The sequence below is a fragment of the Narcine bancroftii genome, chromosome 3 (genome assembly GCF_036971445.1).
Source record: "Narcine bancroftii isolate sNarBan1 chromosome 3, sNarBan1.hap1, whole genome shotgun sequence".
In the NCBI taxonomy this organism is placed as follows: domain Eukaryota; kingdom Metazoa; phylum Chordata; class Chondrichthyes; order Torpediniformes; family Narcinidae; genus Narcine; species Narcine bancroftii.
This window is the reverse complement of record NC_091471.1, coordinates 37,380,339-37,405,181: the sequence shown is the minus strand read 5'-3', so window position 1 is coordinate 37,405,181 and position 24,843 is coordinate 37,380,339. Positions and strand designations below refer to the sequence as shown.

Here is a 24,843-nt window from a genome sequence, read left to right as displayed (position 1 = left end):
GTCCCATCCTTCGTTCTTTACATTACTCAACATCACAACAATAAAAGTCCTCTTCAATCTTTTTAACTTTATCCTGTATTTATCCACCAGATTCACACACTTTGCCATATCAATCTTGATGGTGAGCATTTCCTCCTTCATGCTAGTAAATTGATTATTCAAAGATGAAAAACCATGATTTATTTGCTTTGACATAATTTCAATTTGTTTAGACAGAATATCTAACTGAACTATAGGGTCTGGATAATGAGAAATTTCTGACTTCTCCAGTGATTAAGAAAGTTTTAAAAAAAACTTGTCTACGTGAGTTTTGGCCTTTGACAAAGTCCCATGTGGTGGGCTGGTCTAGAAGGATAAATCACATAGAATTCAGGGTTAGCTGGCCAAATAGCTTGATGAAAGGAGGAAGTGGGTGATGATAGAGGACTGTTACTTTTGAGGCATGTAACCAGTGGCAGGCTATGGGAATTGGTACTGGGTCTATTATTTTGTCATCTATGGTAACATTTTTAGATGTAATTAATTTATTGTTAATAAGTTTGCAGATGACAGCTAATTACTGGTATAGTGAACAATGAGGAAGGCTCACTTGCATTACAACAGGATCTAGTACAATTCTGGAAGTAATCCAAGGAATGAATGGAATTTAATTCTGACAGGTGGCGATTTTTGATGTCAAACTGAGGCAGGACTTCCACAGTAAGTGGCAAGAGTTTGGAAAATATTGTAGAACAGAAGGACCCAGAGGTACAGGGACATAATTCACTGAAAGAGATAACATGCGTAGAAAAGGTGATGTGTTTGTCTTCATTGGTCAGGGTAATGACTACTGGAGCTAAGTAAAAACACAGAAATACTGGCAGAACTCAGCAGATCTTACAGGTGTCCATTGGAGGTAAAGATATGCATACCCTCCATAATGTTTAGGACAAAGACAATCCTTTATTTGTCCCTGTTCTCCATAGTTTTAAATTCACATGTTATTAAAGTGCGCATTCCAGATTTTATTCAAGGTTATTTAGATACATTTTGGTTTGACCATGTTTTAATTACAGAACTTTTTATGCATAGTTCCCCTAATTTCATGGCACCATAATATTTGGGACATGGCAATAGTATGTGTATTAAAGTAGTCATGTTTAGTTCTTTGTTGCATATTCCTTGCAAGCAATGACTGCTAAAAGTCTGTGATTCATAGGTGCTAAATATCTTCTCTACTACATCCAGCTCCAGCTCCTGCTTGTTTCAGGGGCTTGTCCTCTTTACGTTTTCTCCTTAGCATATGGAAGGCATGCTAAAGTGGATTTAGATCGGGTGACTGACTTGGCCATTCATGAATTTTTCAGTTTACAGCTTTGAAAAAATCCTTTGTTGCTTTAGCAGTATGTTTGAGATTATTGTTTTGTTGTCAGATGAAGTGCTGTCCAATGAGTTTGGAAGCATTTGCTCAGATTTGAGCATATAAGATGTTCAATACATCTCAGAATTCATTTTACTACTGCCATCAGCAGTTACATAATGAGTGAAGTACCTGTGACAGCCGTACATGCCCAGTCATAACAACCCCACAACTGTTTTACAGGTGAGATGGTTTGGATCTTGGGCAATTCCTTTATGCCTCCACACTTGGCTCTTGCCTTCACTCTAATGCAGGTTAATCTTGGTCTCATCTGTCCACAAGACCTTTTCCAGAATTCTGCAGACTCTTTTAAATGGTTCTTTCAAACTGTAATCTGGCCCTCCTGTTTCTGTGGCTAATTTGTATCCTCTGTATTCATGACATCTTGTGCAGACAGCAGTCAATGACACATCCACAGCTGCCTTCTGAAGAGTGCTTTTGATCTGTTGGTCAGGTGTTTGGGGATTTTTCTTTGTTATTATGAGAATTCTTCTTTCAGCAGTGGAGGTCTTCCTTGGGCTGCCAATTCTTTTGCGATCACTGAGCTCACCAAAATGCCCTTTCTTCTAAATGATGTTCCAAACAGTTGATTTTGATAATCTTAAGGTTTGGGTGATGTCTCTTACTGTTATTTTTCAGCCTCATAATGGCTTCTTTGCCTTTCATTGACACAACTCTGGTCCTTGAGTTGAAAAATGGCAACTACAGACTCTAAAGGTGATCAAAAGCTTAGAAGCAAGCTTAGCTCTCTTATATCTGCATCAATGAAGCAATTAAACATATCTGAGAAATCAAAATCATCTGTGAAGCTAAATGTTCCATACATTATGTTGCCCTGAAATGGGGGATCTATGTGCAAGAATGGCTGTAATTTCTACATGGTCAAATCAAAATGTGTACAAATAACATTATATAAAATCTGGAATATGCACTTTAGTCTGAACCCTTCAAGTAAAAAGCAGACAGGAGTCTGAATTAAAAGGCTGGGGAGGAGGAGAAAAGGGAGTACAGACTGACAGTCAGAAGGTGTTGATTGGATATGAATAAGAGGAAAGGTGAGAATTGATAGGGAAGAGGGAGGGGTTTGGCTCTGTGAATGCAGAGCTGGAGGAAAGGAAAAACAGAGGGAAAAGGGAAGAGACCGAGCTAGAGGAAATCTGCTGCGGGCACACATGGATGGCTTGAAGAAGAAAGACAAAAAACAAAAGTAAGAAGACCAAGGCAACACAGTGATGTCACGGCGAGGGTGACTTTTCCTGCACCCAGCATTTTAGAAATTGGGGTTGACAGAAACTGGAGAAGTCGCTGATAATGTCATTGGTAGGAGGGTGCCAGGAAGGAATATGAGGTGTTTCCCCTCTAGCCTGCAGGCAGCCTCGGTCTGGCAGTGCACAAGTCCATGAACAGAATGGGGCAGGGCATTGAAATGGATGGCCACTGGGAGATCCACGCTATTGCGACGGAGAGAGCCAGGGTGTTCATTGAAGCAATCTCAAGTCTGCATCCAGTCTCTCCAATGTAGAGGAGACCACAATGGGAGCACCAAATTCAGTGAATGACCCTCATAGATTCACAACTGAAGTTGTGCCTCACTTGGAAGAACTGTTTGGGCCCGAATGTTGGTGAGGGAGGAGGTGCAAGTAGAGCTGAGATGTCATATTATAGCTATGCAAGACTTTTATGAGGCCACATTTCAAATATTTTAGGCAGCTCTGATCACCCAGCTATGGAAGGTTCAAATTAAAATGGAAAGGGTACATAAAAGATTAATGAATCATCAAGGCTTGAGTTTGGAAAGCCTGGATCGACTGGGATTTTCTTCCCTTGAACATAGGAAGCTGAGACATATAAAATCATGAGGGGTATGGATAAGATGTATGTTCAGCCTTTTTTTTCCAAGGGTAGGAGAGTCCAAATCAATGGGGAATAGGTTTAAAGTGAGAGGGTAAAGATTTCAAAAAGAGAGCATGATAAAAGTGAGAGAGTTCCTGATGAGGGGAATGGTCATTTAAGTCTGAAAATTGTTATTTCTTGTAGAGAATGGCAAATCTCTTGAATTTTGTCCCTTTGGAGGGTTATAGAGGCTAGATCACTGGAGGTATTTAAAGAGGAGAATAATTGTTTAAAAGATTGTGGGCTTAAGGCTATGTGGAACCTATGTGAGTAAAGGGTTGGGGAAGATTAGATTATTTTGATGGGCAGGCTTGGGGAGCACATGACTCCCTCCTGCTATTTTTCTAGTGTATATTCTTGTGTTAATTTCAAGGCATGTAAATCCAGTTATGCTGTTAATGCAGCTACAAGATGTCACATTTGTTCTTCTGGATAGTACTCTGGTGGGAAAAAAATCTATTGACATAACTTCTACATTTTCTGGAATGTCCCAAAACATTTGTCTGAACAAAAAAAAACTGATGGCCCTGCCAATTTTTGTATTGCAAGATTTTTTATTTCTCCAGTTTAATTCTGGCGCAGGTAAGAATAGCCTTAGTCATGCTTGAAATCATGCTATCTGATGGCTGTAGGTTGGGGTACGGGGGAGCGATGGGTGTGGGTCAGTGCAAGGGGGAGTGATGGGTGTGGGTTGAGCTACAGATTGGTGACTGCCTGGCAAGCAGGTAAAAAGAATCTCTGTTGCATGTGATGCCATGTATGTACTCTGAAAGTATGCAGAACTCCCAGAGCAATTCAAGGGCGGGTCAGCTTAGCTTTGGTGTTTAGAGTATGTTATCACTGAATGAGAACTTGGGATTAAAATAATTGAGTTTGTGCAATGCACCTTGGCATTCAGTTAAATCTTGTTCATTTCTTTTGAACATTTAAAAGTTCCAGAAATTATTCCAAATTCTTTGTCATTGTGTCTTTGAGGCAAAGTGTTACAAAATAGAAATAAAAGCAATTGATACTCAACAGGCCAGGCAACATTAATGGAGGTAGAAACTGGATTAATGACTCCGTTCAATTATCTTTATCAGAACTAGAAAAGTGACAAAAAGTATATGTAAAGACACAGAGAGCAAGAGGGATAAAGAGAACAAAGGAATGATGTCTGTATTAGGGTGGAGATAAAGGAGGTAAAAATTATTTTTGGTGCCATCTAATCACAGCTGATCAATCTGGATGGCATAAATTGAGGGATCTGAAAAAGTGCAGATAAAAAGGGGATAAAAATAAACTAAAGTGCTAATTACTGGATTCCTGAAATAAAAGAGATGAAAATGTTGCATTCAAGTAGCATCTGTGGAGAGAGCAAAGCTTGCTCGCATCAACTCAGTGTTTTCAGTTATAAAGTTATACAGGGTAGAAATAGGCCCTTGGCCCAACTTGCCCATAGTGTCTCACCTACACTAGTTAGTCCCACTTACATGCATTTTAAATCTATCCTATTGTGTATCTGTCCATATGTGCCTTAAATGTTACAATAGTACCAACCTTAACTACCTCTGGCAGGTTGTTCCATACACCTACCACCTTTTCTGTCTATAAAAGTAACTTTACCCTTTGGATTCTATTACACCTCACTTACCCCACCCTTCACTTTAAACCTGTTTGCCAATTCCCTTACTCTGGGCAAAAGATGCTCTGTTCATCTGATCTATTTCTTTGATCACCCCTCATCTTCCTGCCCTCTAAGGAATAAAGCTTGAGCCTGTTCAACTTATCATTTTAGCTTAGGCATGCAAGTCCTGGCAATGTCCTTGTAAATCTCTGCATCCTCACCAGCTTAACATCTTTCCTGTAGCATGGCGACCAAAACTGAACATGGTACTCTAAATAGCCTCAACCACATCTTGTGCAACTGCAACATATGCTCCCAACTTCCATGCTCAGTACTCTGATGAAGACCAATGTGCCGAAAGCCCTATGCCACTTTCAAGATACAATGTACCTGTACTTCTAGATTTTTCTGCTTTACAACACTACCCAGGTAGCTACCATTCACCATTTGGTCCCATCCAAGTTAGTCTTTACAAAAGGCAACACCTCTGTATTAAATTCCATCAGCCAATGCTGTGCTCAACTGATCAAGATCCTGCTGCAATAATTGGAAATCGTCTTCACGATGTACAAGACTGGATATTTTAGTGTCATATGCAAACTTGCCAATCATGCATGGAACTTTTCATCTATTTCGAATTTATAGTTGACAAACAGCAATTAGCCCAACACTTAACCCTGAGGGATACCACTAATCACACACCTCCAGTCTGAGAAATGACCTTCCACCACCACCCTCTGCTTTTTCCATGAAGCAATTTTTTTTCTATTCGGCCATCCCAAGCAATCTAACATTCCAAAGCAGCCTCCTGCGCAGAATCTTATTGAATGCCCCGCTAAAATCCATGTATACATCTACAACTCTGCCCTCGTCAACCTTTTTGGTCACATTTTCAAAAAACTCATAATTTATTTGCTTGCACAGCTGCGCTGACTAATCCTTATTTTATTCAATCATGTGTTGGCATTACTTGTCTAAAATTTGATTTTTTTTTTCTTTACCTTGTATATCTATATATTTACCCCAATAAAAACAACTCTGTTAGCTTTTATTCTTTTAGTATAATGACTTGGTAATAGAGGTGCATTCCTAATGTAACTTTGGGTAATGCAAAGGTGTTCCTAACATAACTATTTTTTCTTTTTAGGTAGAGGAGTGAGGTTGTATTACATTGGTGGGGAGGTTTTTGCTGAGTGCCTGAGTGATAGTGCCATCTTCGTTCAAAGTCCCAATTGTAATCAAAGATATGGATGGCATCCTGCAACAGTGTGCAAGATTCCACCAGGTAAGGAAAGTGCTGGATTAAGTGGAGTTTTTTTTCCCCAGTAGTGTAAGGGGGGGGGGAAGTTATTCTTCTAGGAGAAATACTGGAGGAACTCAGCAGATCTCACAGCATCCATTGGAGGTAAAGATGTTTAAGCCTGAGCCCTTCTTCAAAGTATATTTCTAATAGGAATTTCAGTTTAATTATATATTTTGTAGAGCAAGCCATTTGCACCTCTGCTCTTAATACTCAGATGTAAATTTCTTTCAAAGAGGAACAACGCTATGATGACTTGTAATGTTTGTGTGTTGCCAAAATACAGATGAACAGTTGAAATCTGGTACAAATAGACAAAATTGGCCTAACTCTGTTCTTTGCTGATTAACAACTTGTATCTGTAGTTTCCCTCTGTCAGATATTTGAAAGATCTCCCAAAGGATATAATTGAGCTTTTGAGGGAGGGACCTGGGGATAATGGCTCCACAAATGGTTTCAGAGGAGCCTTTGTGGACAGAGTTGCTATATGATGCGCCATTTTGATAGAATAGAGAGATGCAAGATGGAACTATTTTGAACAGGGGATTTCCAGCCCAGTCAATCTGAAGCAGGGGTCTCCAAAGTGGTCGATATCGACACCTGGGGGGTCAATGGGACCATCCAAAGGGTTGATAAATGAAAGGGAGTTGAGAACGATGGAGGGGGGGGGTCAATTGAAAATAGTGGCAGTGTTGGCCAACCTCTTGCGAGAGCAAGCCTTGGTGGCCACCATGTTGTAGTTTAGAGCGAACAGGTAATTGTCGAATTTTTTGGACAAAGATTTTGGTGCAAAAAAGGCAGGGGTCGACTTTTACACGGGTCATACTTTTGACCTCAAGAGTACCTTGTCATTCAAAGCATTGGGAGCTTGGATAGCTGGGATCAGATGGTAAGTTCACGGTTGGAGTGTTGGTAGCTCAGATGGCCAGTGCTGGGGCGAGGATCCACGGTCTGCAGTTTGGATGGGCGAGTGTAGGGAGGAGGATCAATGGTCTGGAATTCAGATAGATGAGTACTATGGCAAGTATTTGTGTTCAGGAGTTCAGATGGATGGGCGGCTGAGGCCAAAAATAGGGGTTGACATTTTCATGGGATCAACTATTACTAGTGTGTATATGGTACTCATGTTAGCATCTCTTCTTCTCCCCCACCCCACCACCGTCCAGTGCCACCTCATCCCCTTTCCCCCTGACCAGCGTGGGGACTCGTGCCTGGGGTTCGATGGTCTAAAAAGGTTTGGGGACCCCTGGTCTGAAATATAAAGTTATTAATTGTATGTGAAGTTTCCAAAATTTTACAGTAATAAAGAGAAAAAAGTATAAAAGTAACTATTATATATCCAAAAAGAAAGTTTCCCCAACTGTACTCGATATACTTAAAATATATGTAAGTTCTGCAGTGAACGGATCTGTATGTATGGAAGGGAGGGACTGTTCTGTTTTTGTCTTTGTTGTGTTTGTGAGAAAAAGTTTAATATATATTTAAAGTGTTACTTTAAAAAAAATATAATATTTTTAAGTTTCCAAAATTAGCTGTATTATTCAAAATAATTTTCTTTTGCTTGAAATAATTGATTTAGTGATTCCGTAACTAATTTTCATGCATGTAAAGGGTAAGAGATGAGACAAAGCTGAGTACTTTTTGTTATTTGGCAAAATGATTTGATTAATTTTGTCTGATTTTGTATGCAGTTAAATACAGAAGAATACTTCATGGCTTTGAAAATGCATTCCACTTGTACAAATTTTTTTTCTGTATACTGAATATGATGTAAAATCTAATTTGATTTTCTCTAATTTTGTTTCATAGGCTGCAACCTGAAAATATTCAATAACCAGGAGTTTGCAGCACTTCTGGCTCAGTCTGTCAACCAAGGCTTTGAGGCTGTTTATCAGTTAACCAGGATGTGCACTATTAGGATGAGTTTTGTGAAAGGCTGGGGTGCTGAATATAGGTAAGAAACATTCTGGTAATATTTCTCTTCCCTTTTAAAGGGGTGCTAATGAAGATCACAAGGGGAAAATGATTAGAAGCATGTGCTGCTCAGGTTCTTTTTGTACAACAACACACTCCAGGGCTCTACTTTGCATGTTCTGCCCTGGCATGACTTGCAAAAGTACAACACCTCACTTGTAAGAGTTCCACTTTTTGGCCCACTTACCCAGTTGAATAAGATACTGTTGCAATTTTAGATAACAATGGAGCATTAATGGAGGTAGTGATTGATTTTGAACTATTGATCCTTAGTATTGCATTAATAAGCAATGTAGAACTTTCGCAGCTGATAAAAAAAGATGTGACTTTAAAATTTTATTTCCTGTCATTTTTTTTCAACTCTTCTTCAAACATTGGTAAAGACTTAATGGGCTGGGATGTAAATTTCAGAAGTATTGGCCCCCTGCTTTATTTTTCCCACATTGATCCATTCTTACACTTTGAAAAGTTATCCAACCTGCTTGTAATTCATTTGAACAACATTTTTCTTTTCCATGGTTCTAATTTTACTTTCCTTGAATTACATTTCAATCATAAGTCATTATATTAATAAGCTGACTTTGTTTGGTGCTTTTAATGAGACAAACTCTAGTTTTCAACCTTTAAGATATATTCGACATGAGTGTTAAACCTATGAAAATTGAAAGGCACAGTGTTAGCACTTTTCAGAGAAGGAAAACCCTACATTTACAATAAAACAGTGTCAAGAGCTTACAAGCTCAGACAAGATACCAGCCCTCTCCAGAAAAGTTTTAAAAAAAAGTAAAGAAAAAGCAAAGCCACAAACACAGAAACCATAACAAATTAAAAATAAAAGTGTGGAGAAAATGGCAGCAAATAAAGAAAAACTAAAAACAACGGGAAGAAAAGAAGAAGGAAAGATGTCGGAAGAGAAAAGTGAAGGCCTTACCTGTACGAGGAGGGCCGCCAGGGAGAGAGAAGCCCGCTCCCTGAGGTCAGTGGAAACCCCGAACTCAGGACTATAAAGATGGCTCACGGAGCCAAACAAAAGTGCGCAACCGCGCATGCGCGATGCACAAGACAAAAACAACACCGACGGGAGGGGGGGCCAGTTGAGGAGTAAATCTCCACAGCTGAAACAGACAAGTATAACACGACAGCAGGGCTCCCAACAGGAAAACATAGAAAATAACGGGAACAAGAAGGAAGAGAATAAAGAAAGGAAATCAGAGAAACAACAGATGAACAACCCAGAGGAAGAGGACCAACACCAAGACACCATTAATAAAAACAAAAATACCCAGCAAACTGAGATAAACAACCCAAGAAGAAAATCAGAAGAGAGAGAGGTAAAGGAGACAGATCCTGGAGTGGACTCAGAAGAAGAGGAGGGAGAACATCAAACTCTACACAGAGAAATGGAAGATGAAGCGAAGGGACAGTACGTGGATAAAAAAAATTTAAGGAATATATGGAAACATTAAAAGAATGGCTGACACAAGAATTCAGTGAAATAAAAAGAAGAATAAAAGGTACAGAAGAAAAAGTGAATAGATTAGAGATGGTCATAACAGAAATAGGAAAAAGAGTAGACAAGGTGGAAGAATGAGAAGTAGATGACTTAAAAAAGAAATTAGAAGAATCTGATAAAAAAGTTAAAGAAACATAGGAGCTGTTAGCTCAGAAGATAGATATAATGGAAAACTATAATAGAAGAAACAATATAAAGATAGCGGTACTTAAGGAAGATGAAGAAGGCAAAAATATGAAAGAATTTATAAAAGAATGGATCCCCAGAGTCCTAGGAATGCCAGAATTACAGGAAGGAATGGAAATAGAAAGGGCACACAGAACATTAGCCCCTAAACCACAACCACAACAAAAACCAAGATCCATTCTAGTAAAATTCCTAAGATATACAACAAGAGAAAATATATTGGAGAAAGCAATGAAAAAAATAAAAGACAAAAAGCCACTGGAATACAAAGGTCAAAAAATTTTTTTCTATCCAGGCATAAGTTTTGAACTCCTGAAGAAGAGGAAGGAGTTTAACGCAGCAAAAACGATGGAAAAAAGGTTATAAATTTATGTTAAAATATCCAGCGGTGCTTAAAATAGTTATCCCGGGACAGCAAAGCAAACTGTTCTCGGATCCGGAAAAAGCACGAAAATTTGCAGAACACCTACAAAGCAGACAGAGAGATGAAGAGATATAACAAGAACAAAAATGACAACAAACTATATATAAAGAAGAAGAATAAAGTATAAGTAAGAACTAAGAAGAGAAAGAAAGGGAAAAAAGGAAGTAAGGAGGGAATTAAGAGAGTGAACTTTGTTATATATGAAGATTAAAATCTTTTCTGGGGGGCTGGGTGGGGAAGAATAACAGTCACTGCGAAATCAGTTTACGCTTGCGAGCGGGTTCGCAAATCCAAATGAAGAGGGGAGATGTGGTTGCCCGACAAGGAACAAAGGGCAATTCAGAGCGGGGAGGGACTATTGGGATTAAAGGAATTTTAGATATGGGAATAGTGGAAATATTTTATGTTTTAGAAATGTTGTCTTACAATGTGTTCAAAAAAAAGAAAACAGAAATGGATAAGAAGGGAAGGTGGTGATGAGGAAACGGAAAGGAAAGATAAACAAAGTATGAAATGACCATGTTGAACTATATGACTTTAAATATTAACGGAATACATAACCAAATCAAAAGGAAGAAGCTGTTAAATTTACTGAAGAAAGAAAAAATTGATATAGCATTCATGCAAGAAACACATTTAAATGAAGTGGAACACAAGAAATTAAAGAGAGATTGGATAGGACATGTAATAGCAGCATCATATAATTCAAAAGCCAGAGGAATAGCTATATTAATCAATAATAATATACCAATCAAAATAGAAGAGGAAATAATAGATCCAGCAGGGAGGTATGTAATGATAAATTACATTTTGGAATTTTGGAATTTACTCAATGTATACGCACCTAATGAAGAAGATCAAAAATTTATGCAAGATATCTTTTTGAAGATCGCAGATATGCAAGGGAATATACTAATAGGAGGGGATGTTAACCTTAATTTGGACTCAAACATGGATAAAACTGGAAAAAAGACTAACAGAAAGAACAAAGTAATCAAATTTATATTTAAATTGGTGCAGGAAATACAACTTTTGGATATATGGAGGAAACAACACCCAAAGGAAAAGGAATGTTCATATTATTCGAGTAGACATAAAACATACTCAAGGATAGACCTATTCCTGTTATCAGCCCACATTCAAGGAAGAGTTAAGAAAACAGAATATAAAGCTAGATTGTTATCGTATCACTCACCCCTGTTATTGGCAATAGAGCTAGAGGACATCCCACCAAGAATGTATAGATGGAGATTAAACTCCATGCTACTTAAAAGACAGGATTTTAGAGAATTCATTGAGCAACAAATTAAAATGTACTTTGAAATAAATACGGAATCAGTGAAAAATAAATTTATACTATGGGATGCAATGAAAGCATTCATCAGAGGACAGATAATAAGTTATGTAACTAAGATGAAGAAGGACTACAATCAAGAAATAGAACAGTTGGAAAGGGAAATAACAAATACAGAAAAAGAATTAGCAATAAAGGAAGATACAACTAAAAGAAGAGAATTGACAGACAAGAAAATAAAATATGAAACACTACAAACATATAAGGTGGAGAAGAACATAATGAAGACAAAACAGAAGTATTATGAGCTAGGAGAAAAAACGCACAAAATACTAGTGTGGCAGCTTAAGACAGCACAAACTAAAAGAGCGGTATTGGCATCAAGGAAAAAGGACAAATTACATATAACCCAACGGAGATCAACAAAAACTTCAAGGAATTCTACGAACAACTATATCAAACTGAAAACGAAGGGAAAGAAGACAAAATAGATGAATTTCTAACTAAAATTGAACTACCGAAATTAAAAACAGAGGAGCAAAATAAATTAATAAAACCATTTGAAATAGAAGAAATACAGGAGATATTTTTAAAAAAACTACCGAACAATAAAAAAATCGGGAGAGGATGGACTCCCAATAGAATTCTATAAAACATTCAAAGACTTATTAATTCCTCCTCTCCTGGAAGTAATGAACCAGATTGAAAAAACACAAAACATACCAGATTAATGCAAAACAGCAATAATTACAGTAATACCAAAGACGGGGAAAGATCCACTAACACTAGCATCATATAGTTCAATATCTCTACTCAATACAGATTATAAGATAATAGCTAAACTATTAGCAAACAGATTGGCCGACTGTGTACCAAAAATAGTAAAACTAGACCAAACTGGATTTATTAAAAAAAGACGAACAACGGACAATATCTGTAAATTCATTAACTTAATCCATGCAGTGTACAAGGAAACAAAACTCCAACAGTAGCAGTTGCTTTAGACGCAGAGAAGGCCTTTGACAGAGTAGAATGGAATTATTTATTCAAAGTACTACAAAAATTCAACCTACCAGAGAAATATATTAATTGGATTAAAGCATTATATAAGGGACCATTGGCGAAAGTGACAACAAATGGATATATATCAAACCAATTTAAATTAAGCAGGTCAACTCGGCAGGGATGTCCACTATCTCCCTCACTGTTTTCATTAGCTATCGAACCACTAGCAGAACTGATAAGAACAGAAAATAAAATACAAGGGATAAAAATAAAAGAGAAGGAATATAAAATCAGTCTATTTGCAGATGACGTTATAATATACTTAACAGAACCAGAAATATCAATAAAAGAATTACATAAGAAATTGAAGTAATATGGAGAAGTATCGGGGTACAAGATCAACGCAAATAAACGAGAAGCAATGCCAATGAATAATGTGGATTTCACAAAGTTTAAGGAAGAATCACCATTTAGATGGCAAACACAAGCAATTCGGTACCTAGGTATACAACTAAATAATAATCTCAGCCATCTATATAAACTAAATTATCAGCCATTAATGAAAAACTTACAAGACGACTTAGAGCACTGGAAAGACTTACCACTAACACTGATAGGAAGGATAAACTGTATTAAAATGAACATCTTCCCAAGGATACAATACCTATTTCAATCATTACCAATTCACCTAACAGAAAAATTCTTCAAGGAGCTAAAGAAAATAATAAGGAAATTCTTATGGAAAGAGGGGAAACCGAGGATAGCACTAGATAAATTAACAGAATGGTACAAACAAGGAGGCTTACAACTACCAAACTTTAAGAATTATTATAGAGCAGCACAATTAAGATACCTATCAGATTTTTTTCAAACAAGGGAAAAACCAGATTGGACCAGATTAGAGCTAGATAAAATAGGGGAGAAGATACCTGAGCTTATACTCTATAAGTGGGATGAAAAATTGGTGTCATGTAGGAATTCACCAGTATTGCACCATCTGCTCAACATTTGGAAGAAGATTCACGTAGAAAGGAATAAAATAAATTATCAACTACCAAAATTAATATTGACACAAAATCAACTAATCCCTTTCACAATAAATAACCTTTCCTTCAGAGAATGGCAGAGAAAAGGGATCAAAAGAATAGAAAATTGTTTTTCAGGAAATAAATTATTATCTTTTGAACAAATGAAGGACAAATATAATATAACTCACGATACAAGGTTTGCATACCACCAACTGAAAACCTACTTGAAGGACAAATTGGGAAACAGTCTGAGGTTACCAGAAGGAAGCAATTTTGAATATGTGATTACAGACACAATCATAATTAAAAAATTTATAACAAACATGTATATCAAACTTCAAGAAAAGGAGAACGAGGAAACAAACTGTAAACCTTAACAAAAATGGGAACAAGATCTAAACATAAAGATAAAGAATTAAACATGGGAAAAGCTATGCTCCGGAACTATGAGAAATACAATAAACCCGAGGTTACGCATGATACAATATAATTGGTTACACAGGCTTTACATCACACCCCAAAAGTTTAATAAATGGGACCCAACAGTATCAGACAGATATTTTCGCTGTAAAAAGGAAACGGGAACAATACATGCAATTTGGATATGTGAGAAAGTGGAAAAAATTTGGGAAGATCTAAACCAGATATTAAATAAAATCACGAAAAGCAGAGATCTTCCTTCTAAGTAATATAAGAAATAAAGAATTTGGACTCGATTTGGATGGAGCACAAAAAAGATTTATTATGATAGCCCTAGCTGTAGCAAAAAAATGTATTATGTTAACCTGGAAATTAGAAGACAACTTGAGAATACAACAATGGTACATAGAAATAAATAAATGTATTCCATTAGAAAAAATAACATATAATTTAAGAAATAACATCACAATATTCAAACAAATATGGGAACCATACATGAAACACAATAGAGAAATCCTACCATGATCCTCCACCACCTAAAATGACAGAAGGAGAAGACAACGAAATGAACTGACTCAGTATATAAAAGTAAAAGACAAAAATGTCTTGTTTATTTTATTAAGTGACAACATTGTTTAACAGATTTAATGTATCTTATAGATTGAACTTAGACTAAATGGGAAAGGAGGGAGGGGGGAAAAGGGGAGAAAATGACACTATATTCAAGAGAAAAATGTCTGTATGTATTTTGGTCAGTATGGTTTCTTGTGTGAAAAATAAAAAATTTAAATAAAAACAAAGAGCTTACAAGCAATGGATTTATTTTAATTTCTATTTATGCAGACTACCCAAGGAATACTTGGGTTATTTTCTTTGGTGCATCATTGGTTGAGGGGAAGCCTCATAGTAGTTATTAAGTATGGAAGACATAGATAGGGTTGACGGTCAATCTTTTTCCATAATAAAAATGGACATGTATTGAAGGTGAGGGGCAAAAATTAAAGGCAATGTGCAAGAATTTTTTTTGTAGAAAACTGTGATAGATGCATGGAACAGACTGCCAAGGACTATAGTGGAAGTGGATAATAGTAGGATTTTGAAGCCTTTTAAATAAACATATTAATATACTGGGAATGGAGTAATATGGATCATGTACAGACAGAAGAGATTTAGTTCAATATGGCATCATAGTTTGGGCAGACATGTTAGGCTGAAGGGCCTGTTTCTGTGCTGTACTGTTCAATGTTCTAATCATGCTTGCAATGTTATACCATTTAAAGTATCAATAAGGGTCCTCCTGTTGTTTAATGGACACCCTTGGTCTCTTAGTTTTATTAGTGGTTGCATTTTAGATAAACTCCGATTTACTGGAGTGTTGATTGCTTTTGTCATTCCAGGCGACAGACTGTGACGAGCACTCCTTGTTGGATTGAACTTCACCTGAATGGTCCCTTGCAATGGCTTGACAAAGTTTTGACCCAAATGGGATCTCCTTCAGTCCGTTGCTCAAGCATGTCATAACTATCCACGCACCTATTTCCGTATCAAAACTGTACTAAGTACAAGTTTAAGTCTGTTCACAGGGCAGCTTGTCTGTTGCAGTTCTTGTACGTTATTCCACAGGAGACTGTTCATGAACACAAACAAAATCATCAGTAAATTCATTTGGTGTCTATATAATGCAAGTTACGTAGGCCCTCAGAAAACCTCCAATTAGAATATTTAAAAATACCCCTTGTATATATTTTCTAATCTTTTACTGTTTGAGGAATCTGAACATGTACTGTACTTGTGTTATCTCAGAGACTTTTTGTGAACAGATTTTTTTTTTAAATGGCACAATCTCATCCATTTAAGCACGTTGTTGAGTTCTATTATCCCTCACCCAGATTATGATACATATGTAACAGCATTAAAAAGCACATACATATAGCCTGTGCCTGAGGATAAAGGGCATGTATAAAGAAATTGATACATGTGCATTCTATACAAAGAGCCTGAGGTCCATTAATAACACGATCAGAAGTTCAGCTATACTGGTCTACAATCACATTTTAAAATAACATTTCAACATTTCATTAATATGGGGCTGCACTTCTTCCCTGTACATGTATTCCTTTTCTCTATGGCTGTATATACAAGCCCGTGTCATTACCCAACCCCCTCCCTCCAGCTATAAAACTAAACTATTAATTCATGCTACAATGTCGAGAACAATAACAAACATTAACATTAAAGAAATAGATAAGAGTACAAATAATAAAAAGAAATGAGAAAAAACAAACAGGGACTATCATGGCTCAACGGACGGCTTCTGGGTCAGTGCTCATTCTTGACTTTCCTTGAATCGGGATGAGTGCGGGGGAGAGGGAGTGGCAACAGGGGATGGGTAAAAAAAAAATCACCCTCATGCACCTATGTAGTGCATGTATGGCTGTCGAATCCTCCGAAAGGTGCTGTATTTGTTTCTCAAATTGTATGTTTTTTTTTAATCCAAGGGAATGCAACTTTGCATTTCCTTGTTCCATCGTTCGATATTAAGAATAGAGTCGGACCTCCAAGACACTGCAATGCACTGCCAATGCGATTAATACAAATTGGATTTGAAATTAGGACAGCTTCATTGTAAGTCCATTATATTTCCCAACAGGAACAACTCTGGGTCCTGAGAGATCTGTTTACCTATAATTTCTCCAGGACTTGGCCTAGATCTACCCAAAAGGGCCTTGGTACATGACCAGGTTGCATGCACGAGCGTCCCGATTGCAACACCACACCTAAAGCATTGATCCGGGAGTTCAGGTTTTGATCTATTGATTTTCTGCAGTGTTATGTACAATTGGTGCAAAAAGTTATACTGGACCAGCCTGTACCTTGCATTGATGACTGGTCATGCTTTCCCGGCACAGGTCAGACCAGCACCTCTCATCATTTGTAGTACCAAAGTCCGACTCCCATCTTTCTCTCGACCTCTGAAAGCCCAGTTTGGGTCCCTCTGACTGGAACAGGTAATATATTGCAGAAAAAAATTTCTTGTTGATCCCCCTTCGAATCAGGACCTGTATGAGGTAGGACCATACCTGGACTTAATATGTCCTGTAGAAAAGTCCTTATTTGAAGATAGCAGTAGAATGTTTTATTCGGTAAATCATATTTATTTTTGCGCTGTTCAAACGACATTAAATGCCCTTGCTCATAACAGTCCTCCATTACAGAGCCAAATGTCCAGAATCTTGTTACCTACTGTCAGGGCGTTTTTTGGATAATCCCATCTTAATATCGAAATACTTGTTAATTTTGGCCCAGATTATAATCAGTTAACCAGGATGTGCACCTATTAGGATGAGTTTTATTAGTGTTTACATGTGGTGCTCCGTTAGCAAAAAGCACACTCGCGTTGTTTAATTATAACTATAAATTTGAACTTTAATGAATTGAAAAGTTGGACCATTTAGTACATTATCAGATAGGTGGAAAATTCAATTTTAGAATAATCACTAGTTTTATTTCATATTTGGTTAAATTTAGTTTGCAGAGACATTTCTTCGAAATTATAAACAAACAAGAACCTAGAGCTATTTTAGCTGATTGTAATTACATTTAATTTATCTAAAAATACACATATAACTTACAATGTTGATGTTCAAATATTTCCAGTACTGAGCAAGGATAGCCTATTTTGACAAAACGTTTCATGTCCTTTTTATAAAGTCATAATTATCCTTATAATTCTTCTGGCCTGTTACATGCAAGCTGTGCTGATTAATTTAGTTGGTTTATTTTAATCCTTTGCATAATTGTAAGGGCTAACAAGGATAATTTAACAATGTTGTTTTAATATGGGGCTGCACTTCTTCCCTGTCAACAATTTAATGTCCCATTTATAAATAAAATCCTCTGCTATCTTCTTGCCCACCAAGTGCAGATCAATTTGTACCCAAAATGGTACATCCCCTCCCTGAAAAAGAGAAGCGATGTATTTCAATTGGGCTGCCCAATAATTTTTTTTTAATCCGGCAATCTCTATCCGCCTAGACTATAGTTCCATTTTAATTTTTCCATAGAGACCCTTGGTACCTTACCATTCCAAAGAAACCTCCTAACCATATGTGATAACTGTTTGAAGAAACCCTGGGGGAACGGCATCGGCAGTGTTTGGAAAAGATTCTGGAATCTTGGCAACTGCATTGATGGAGTTGACCCTGCCCACGGCTTGACTTTCCCAGCAAGGGGGCATAATTTAACTGAAATTATTCAAGTCACTATCAATATTAACTCCTAGGTATTTGATCCCCTTCTGTGGTCATTTTAAATTACTAATTCCTTTAAATTGACTATAATTACCCTCAGTGAGTGACAACATCTCACTCTTATCCCAAATGATCTTATACCCAGACAGTTCCCCATAGTCCTCCAGTACCTCGTGCAGTCTAGGCAGGGAAGTCACAAGATCTGTCAAATATATCAGTATGTCATCAGCAAACAAATTAATTTTGTGTTCCTCCTGGCCCACTCTATAACCTTTGATGTCTTTATTCTGACAAATGGCTTCTGCCAATGGTTCCATTGCCAGCACAAAAAGAGCCGGTGAGAGTGGGCACCCTTGCCTATTAGATCTGGTAAGTGGGAAGGCTGGAGAGACTTGCCCATTGGTTACAATTTCTGTCTTGAAAAATTGGTCCCAGCCCTGCCTTCTCTAGCACCTTGAATAAAAATTACCACTCCAGTCTATGAAAGGCCTTTTCTGCATCCAAGGAAATGACCAGACCCCTCTCATTTCTAGATTGTTCCAGATGTATAACACTCAGAAATCTGCCAACATTGTCTGCTGCTTGCCTTCCCTGCACAAAGCCTGTCTGATCCTTGTTTATCAGTTTCGGCAAATGCAATGCCAATCTATTTGCCAGGGCTTTGGCTAGGATCTTGTAATCGGTGTTCAGCAGAGAAATTGGCCTATAGGAAGAGGGCATAAGTGGATCCTTACTCTTCTTCAAAATCGTCGTAACAATCGCCATTGTAAAAGATTCTGGAAGGGACCTTGTTTCCTTAGCCTGGTCTATCACCTCCATATACAGAGGCATTAATAAGTCATTAAATTCTCGATAGAACTCAGGTGGGAACCCGTCCTCCCCTGGAGACTTTCCTGTTTGCAGCACACTCAATGCTTTACCCATTTCTTCCTCAGTAAAAAGATCTAATCCTGCCTGATCCTCTGGGTTCAGGCAAGGGGGGTCTAATCTGGCCAGGAACTTGTCCTCTTGATTGAAATTCCCAGACAATTCAGATTTATATAGTCATTCATAAAATTTCTTTGGTTCTTTGGTTTGTATGAGACCTGGCTATTCCCCATTCATATTGCATTAATTGTTCTAGAGGCTTACTCTGCTCTCAACTGCCAAGCTCGTACCGTATGTGCTCTCTCCCCCAACTCATAATATTTTTGTCTCGACCTCATAATGGCCTTTTCCATACTATACATTTGAAGTGTATTCCAATTTCTTGTTTGTGAGAACTCTGTAATGGTCCTCTAGGCCTGATTTCTGAATGTCCTCTAATTGGGTAATGTCCTTTTCCAATTCTTCCACTTCCCTCATATAATTTTTCTTGACCATCTTCATATACCCAATTATATGTGACCCCTCAAGTACACCTTGAGAGTGTCCCATAGAAGAAATTTATCTAGAGTAGAGGGGCAGTTGTCCTCACAAAACTGGGTTATTTGCGCTCTTGTAAAGCTACAAAACTCCGGCTTCTTCAACAGCAAAGTGTTAAGATGCTACTACCTATATGCTGCGTCCTGCTTATCTGGCATGTCTATAGTCAAGACCAGGGGGGAATGGTCTTAGAGAAGTCCTGCTCTGTACTCAGCTTCCATGATCCTACCCTCTGAATGTGCTGAAGCAAAAAAAATCTATTCTAGAGTAGGAGTCGTGTTGTTTCGAGTAGAATGAGTAGTTTCTCTCTCAGATGCATTTTACACCACACATCTATTAAATTCAACTCCCTCATACAGTCAATGGTGGCTTTTGCTGTTCTAGTCCTATTTATACATTTTGTGCATGTGTCCAATACAGGATCCAGGCATAAATTAAAAGTCACCCCCTATCAAAATATTTTCACTTACGCCAAACGTAGGGAAATGTCCTGTATGAATTTTTAATCATCAAAATTGGGACGAACACATGAACTAGGATCCAAAACTCTGAGTATATTTGACAGTGCACCATTACGAATCTACCCACTTTGTCTGCAGTCACCCTCTGCACCTGCACTGGAACACTTTTCCTTACTAAAAGTGCCATTCCCCTTGCTTTTGAGCCAAATGAGGAGGATATAACCTGACCCACCAACTCTCTTTTTAACTTTTGATGTTCTTGTTCAGTTAAATGTGTTTCTTGAAGTAAGGCCAGATCTACCCCCATTTTTTTTAATGTATGCCAAGACCTTTTTCCGTTTCACCATATTATTTAGGCCATTAACATTAAAAGAGACTACCTTTATGCTCTTAGTCATTATCCCCATGTTCTTTCCAAAGTACCTCCCCCCTCGCTGCCACCCCCCCCCCCCAAGCCACGAGAATAAGCAAATAAAAAAAACCAGGAGACAAGACAATAATTCAAATAACTGAGCTGAACAACATGAAACCAAGTGCAAAAGACATCCACAATCATTCTTCCCTTAATCCCATATAACCCACCCAATGCAACCTCTGCCCCATATTGCATCCACCCTCCCCTCCATTTCGCTGACGGCTTTCTTTAGCTGTCAAGCATTCCCCATAACAAAAAATTGTGCCACTGGCACCCATCTAATTCCCCTTTCCATCACCTGAGCTCCCCGGGAAAAGTCAGATACAACTATTATAGCTATTTCTTAAAAAAATGTACTTTAACAATTTACCAAGAAAGCTAAGACAATATAGCAGTATAATCTAGAACATCTTTCCTTCAAATTTACTCCTTTATGTTTCCAATTATGGGCAAACCTTCAGCAAATTCATGAACTTCCTTTAGGTCTGCAATGAATTTTCTTATCCCCCCCCCCCCCCCCCCCCCCCGGCAACAATACCTTTAGGGTGGCTGGATACCTCAATACACAATCGTAACCTTTTTAACTAATCTCTTAGCTGGCTCTAATGCTTTTCTTGCTTTCAAAAGAGTTGCGCTAATGTCCAAATAGAAAAAAAAACTTGGTTGCCTTCTACCTCTCAGGAGAACCCTCTCCTTTTCGCATTCATCACTGCCACCCCCAGTATTTTTTCTCTGTCCTGGTAACGTAGCAGTCTCACCAGGACAGATCGCGGCCTTTGTCTAGGACCAGGTCTGGGGAAAAGAGATCTGTGCGCCTTTTCCACCTTGACCCTATCTCCCTGCCCAGCACCTTAAGGAGCCAAGCCTGGAAGAAATGTATAGGATTATGCCTTTCCACCCCATCTTTTAGCCCCACTATCTTAATATTTCTTCTGCTATAATTTTCAAGGGCATCCAATATTTTCCAAACATTTTCCCTTTAATAATATTTTGACCTTATACTGTGTATAGTCTCCTCATTCTGCCTCATCCTTTCCTCCACCTCAGCCCCCTACCCATTAGCCCAGATAGGGGGCTCTGGACCATGTCTAGCTGCCCCTCCTCCCCCATGTCTTGGGCTCTCATCCACAGCTCGAAAGCACCTACTTTCCATTTGCCCCATCTTGTCAATGACATCTTGCAGGGAGGGCTCTGAGCCCTCCTGCTTGTCTTTCTTTAACAGAGTTTTCTTTCTGGGTCTCCCCGCTCCACAGTATCCTCTTCATCGCTGGAGTCTTCCTCTTGTAGATTTCTGGAAGCCCCCGCTGCTGCAGGCATTGGAGACCTAGACCTGCCAGCTGATCTCCTTGTTCTGACGCCTGCCGCTGTCAGGTCGCCTGCTGCTCCTCAGGACTCGATCCTGGACCCGCTACTGGGACAGAGGTGAGTATTAAACTCGTCCCCGTTATCGGCACCGACGCTGATTTCCTGCCTGTTCCCCTTCTGTTGGGTCACTCTGTTGTCTGCGGGGTTCAGCGCTGCTGCTCCACGACCATTGCAAATGCTGACCTCCACGGGCCTCGCACTTCTGCTACCGAGCCCGATCTGACGATCTCGTTGAGGAAGGGGGGACCCGATCCTTTCCCCATCCCCAAGGGCTTAAGGGGATTTTTCTTTAAGTGCTCAGAGTCCTGCTCTTCCCGACTGGTAAATTTCAGTTCTGAAATTGCTGCTTCCACTTCAGACCCTGGGACAGCCCCGCCATTTTTCCCACCACGAGGCATACCTTGCTTCGCCTCTCATTTCGGGGAAAAATTCTTTCATATTCTTACTTAGCAGCTTGCTCTTTTTGGTCATTCTGTACTGTAAATACTTTCCGAAGCTTTTTCCTGGTATTTTTGATACTTTGTTTAGGTTTTCAACCCTAATTTTGCTTAAAAAGCCTGGGAGTTCTCGGGTTCTGCCTCCTCGTACTCTCCCCGCGTCACGTGACCATCCCTTTCAGCTGTTTTCCCAGCACTGAAAATATTTGAAACGAGATCGTTACTGATGTGGCAACTGAACTTCAACAGACAAGTTTGATTTTGGAGTTACCAGGATTGATGAAAAGGGCTTTTTTTTCAAATAGCAGTGCCTAGGTATCTGCTGTGTTACTCAAGATGGTTTTGATAATCTGAAGATTTTTCTTATTCATAGATTATGCCAAACTCTACTTTTGATAGACTAATTAGTAGATTCCAGATGGCTGTGCCATTTCATTAAAATTTTAACTTACTGACAATGGTAAGGAAGACCAGTCTATATATGTTTTTAAACCCATTTTAGTTGAGAATTAAGCTGCAAGGGTAACATTGTCTAATCGATTTTGCCACTGGGTATCATGTTAAAAAGTAATGAATATTAGCTGTGAAATGCAAGATGGTCTTCATCTCTAAATAACAGGATAAATTTTTAGTATTTCCTGAAGATCTATAGGATCTTATTTATAGAAATAAAATGTTATTTATTTGGCCCAATGAAAGCTGAACAAAATTAACCAAGTTAGCTTTGAATTTCTTTTTCTTCTACACAAAATTAAATAATCTGAATTTAATATAACTTGCATATGAATCAAGTGTCTTAAATTTTTTTTAAAAGGCTCATGTGTAAAGTTGAATTTGAAGCAGTATTTTGAGTTTATTAGTGATTTGAATTTGAGATTAACCTACAAAATGACACATCTTGCAAATGCTGCTTCAAAAATCAGCTTTGTAGTTTCAGAACTGTATCAGGATAATTATTGTACAGGTACAAGATCCTTTATCCAGAACGCTTGGAGGAGTCGGGTCACCAAATGAGCACACCGCAAAAAAAAGTCCAATTTTTGGAGCTTTCCGGATTTTGTATGTCTGGGTAAAGGATCTTGTACCTGTGCATGTTGTTCAGGTTCCTCAAACACTAAAAGATTAGAAAATATATTTTTTTAAGTATACTGCAAGAGAAAAGGTGTTCAAGTCTGTTAACTATACTAACTGTCATTTCCTTTTTTCTGTGGCAGTCGCAGGATTTTAAATTTATTTTCCTTTTATTTCTTCTATAATTACACTAGTGCTGTACGTTGTAAGTGCAGCTAGTGGTAGCTTTTTGAGAACCAAGATGGCCTATGTTAATGCTTATTGGTGGAAGCTGTGGCTGCCTGCAGGGCATTTGAGAAGGTTATGTTTGCCATAGAGAATTGGAAATGGAAGGAAGCACCGCCAAATAGAAAAATGGGCCAACTTTTTAAAGAAGTATTAGAGCATTTACCATTCTATTTGTGAGCTTGTTTTACCGGTAAAATTCCATATTGGTAGAACTGTTGAATCTGAGAAGAAAAGGAGCTTCCTGCTTGTTGTATATGCAGACTAAATGAATACACTAATAAACATTTAATTCTGATGCTCTTAATATTTTTTGTGTTGGATGTAATGTATTAGCTGAATGATAACTGAAGAAAGAAAGTTCAGTCCTCTGCCTTCTCTGTTCACGATGGTCTTTAACGTCCATGAATATTTTATAGGAATGGCCAGTGCATAGATTCAAAGTTGTGTATTTGCATGAAGGATTTCTTCCAGAGTGTTGTATGATATTGCCCTTGTGGACGATAGATGCTGAACATATTTATATTCTGGCTAGCATATCCTCATTTTGTTATACAGTAGAATCCCCATTATCCGGCACTTGCAGAGATCGTGGATGTCGAATATGTGAATTTTTCGGTTGACTGAGACTCTTCCAATTTAATGCACCTGCATTAAGAATGCACCATTTAAAAGGCAAAAGACAGTGCAAAATGTAAAGCAATTTGAAAATAAAATCAGCTTTGTAGTCGTTAATTATGTAAAGCTCACTTTAATTGGGTAATTATAACTTGCAAAATTTAAATTCAAACCCTGGTAGCTGGCGCTGTAACAGTGTTGTGATGGCCATTATACTAACTGCCACTATCATAATTGATCCCTGCCAATTTTAAACTTGCTATTTTTTTAAGACAACCTGGTTCACTTCCACGCAAATGTCTCAGTCAGGCCCTTGGAGCACCTTCCTTGTGCTAACAGCCCGGCCCCTCTGAAAAGTATTGGATTACATTGACAAGTGGTGACAGCGAAAAGAATGCATGCACATTGAGGGGCATGGCTAGTTTGAAGCAAACTTGCACATGTCCAACAAAACCTCAGTAGTCCTCCACGGGGTCCATCTTCCCAGCTTTATTTATTTGAAATTCTATTTCTTTATTTTGTTGGTTGATCAATTTAGGGATCCAATCCTGATTC

The 24,843-nt window shown here is 38.2% G+C and overlaps 1 protein-coding gene across 5 annotated transcripts in view; it reads left to right on the top strand.

The window, feature by feature from the left end:
• Positions 1-24,405, top strand: part of smad2 (SMAD family member 2) — a 170,316-nt gene extending 145,911 nt beyond the window's left edge. For all 5 annotated transcript variants that reach the window (XM_069923837.1, XM_069923836.1, XM_069923833.1 and 2 more), the window contains 3 exons: positions 6,046-6,183; positions 8,008-8,152; positions 15,440-24,405. In XM_069923837.1, the coding sequence (XP_069779938.1) occupies positions 6,046-6,183; positions 8,008-8,152; positions 15,440-15,563 (407 nt within the window). In that variant the 3' untranslated portion in view covers positions 15,564-24,405. The remainder of the gene's footprint in view (positions 1-6,045; positions 6,184-8,007; positions 8,153-15,439) is intronic.
• The last annotated feature ends 438 nt before the right edge of the window (positions 24,406-24,843 follow it).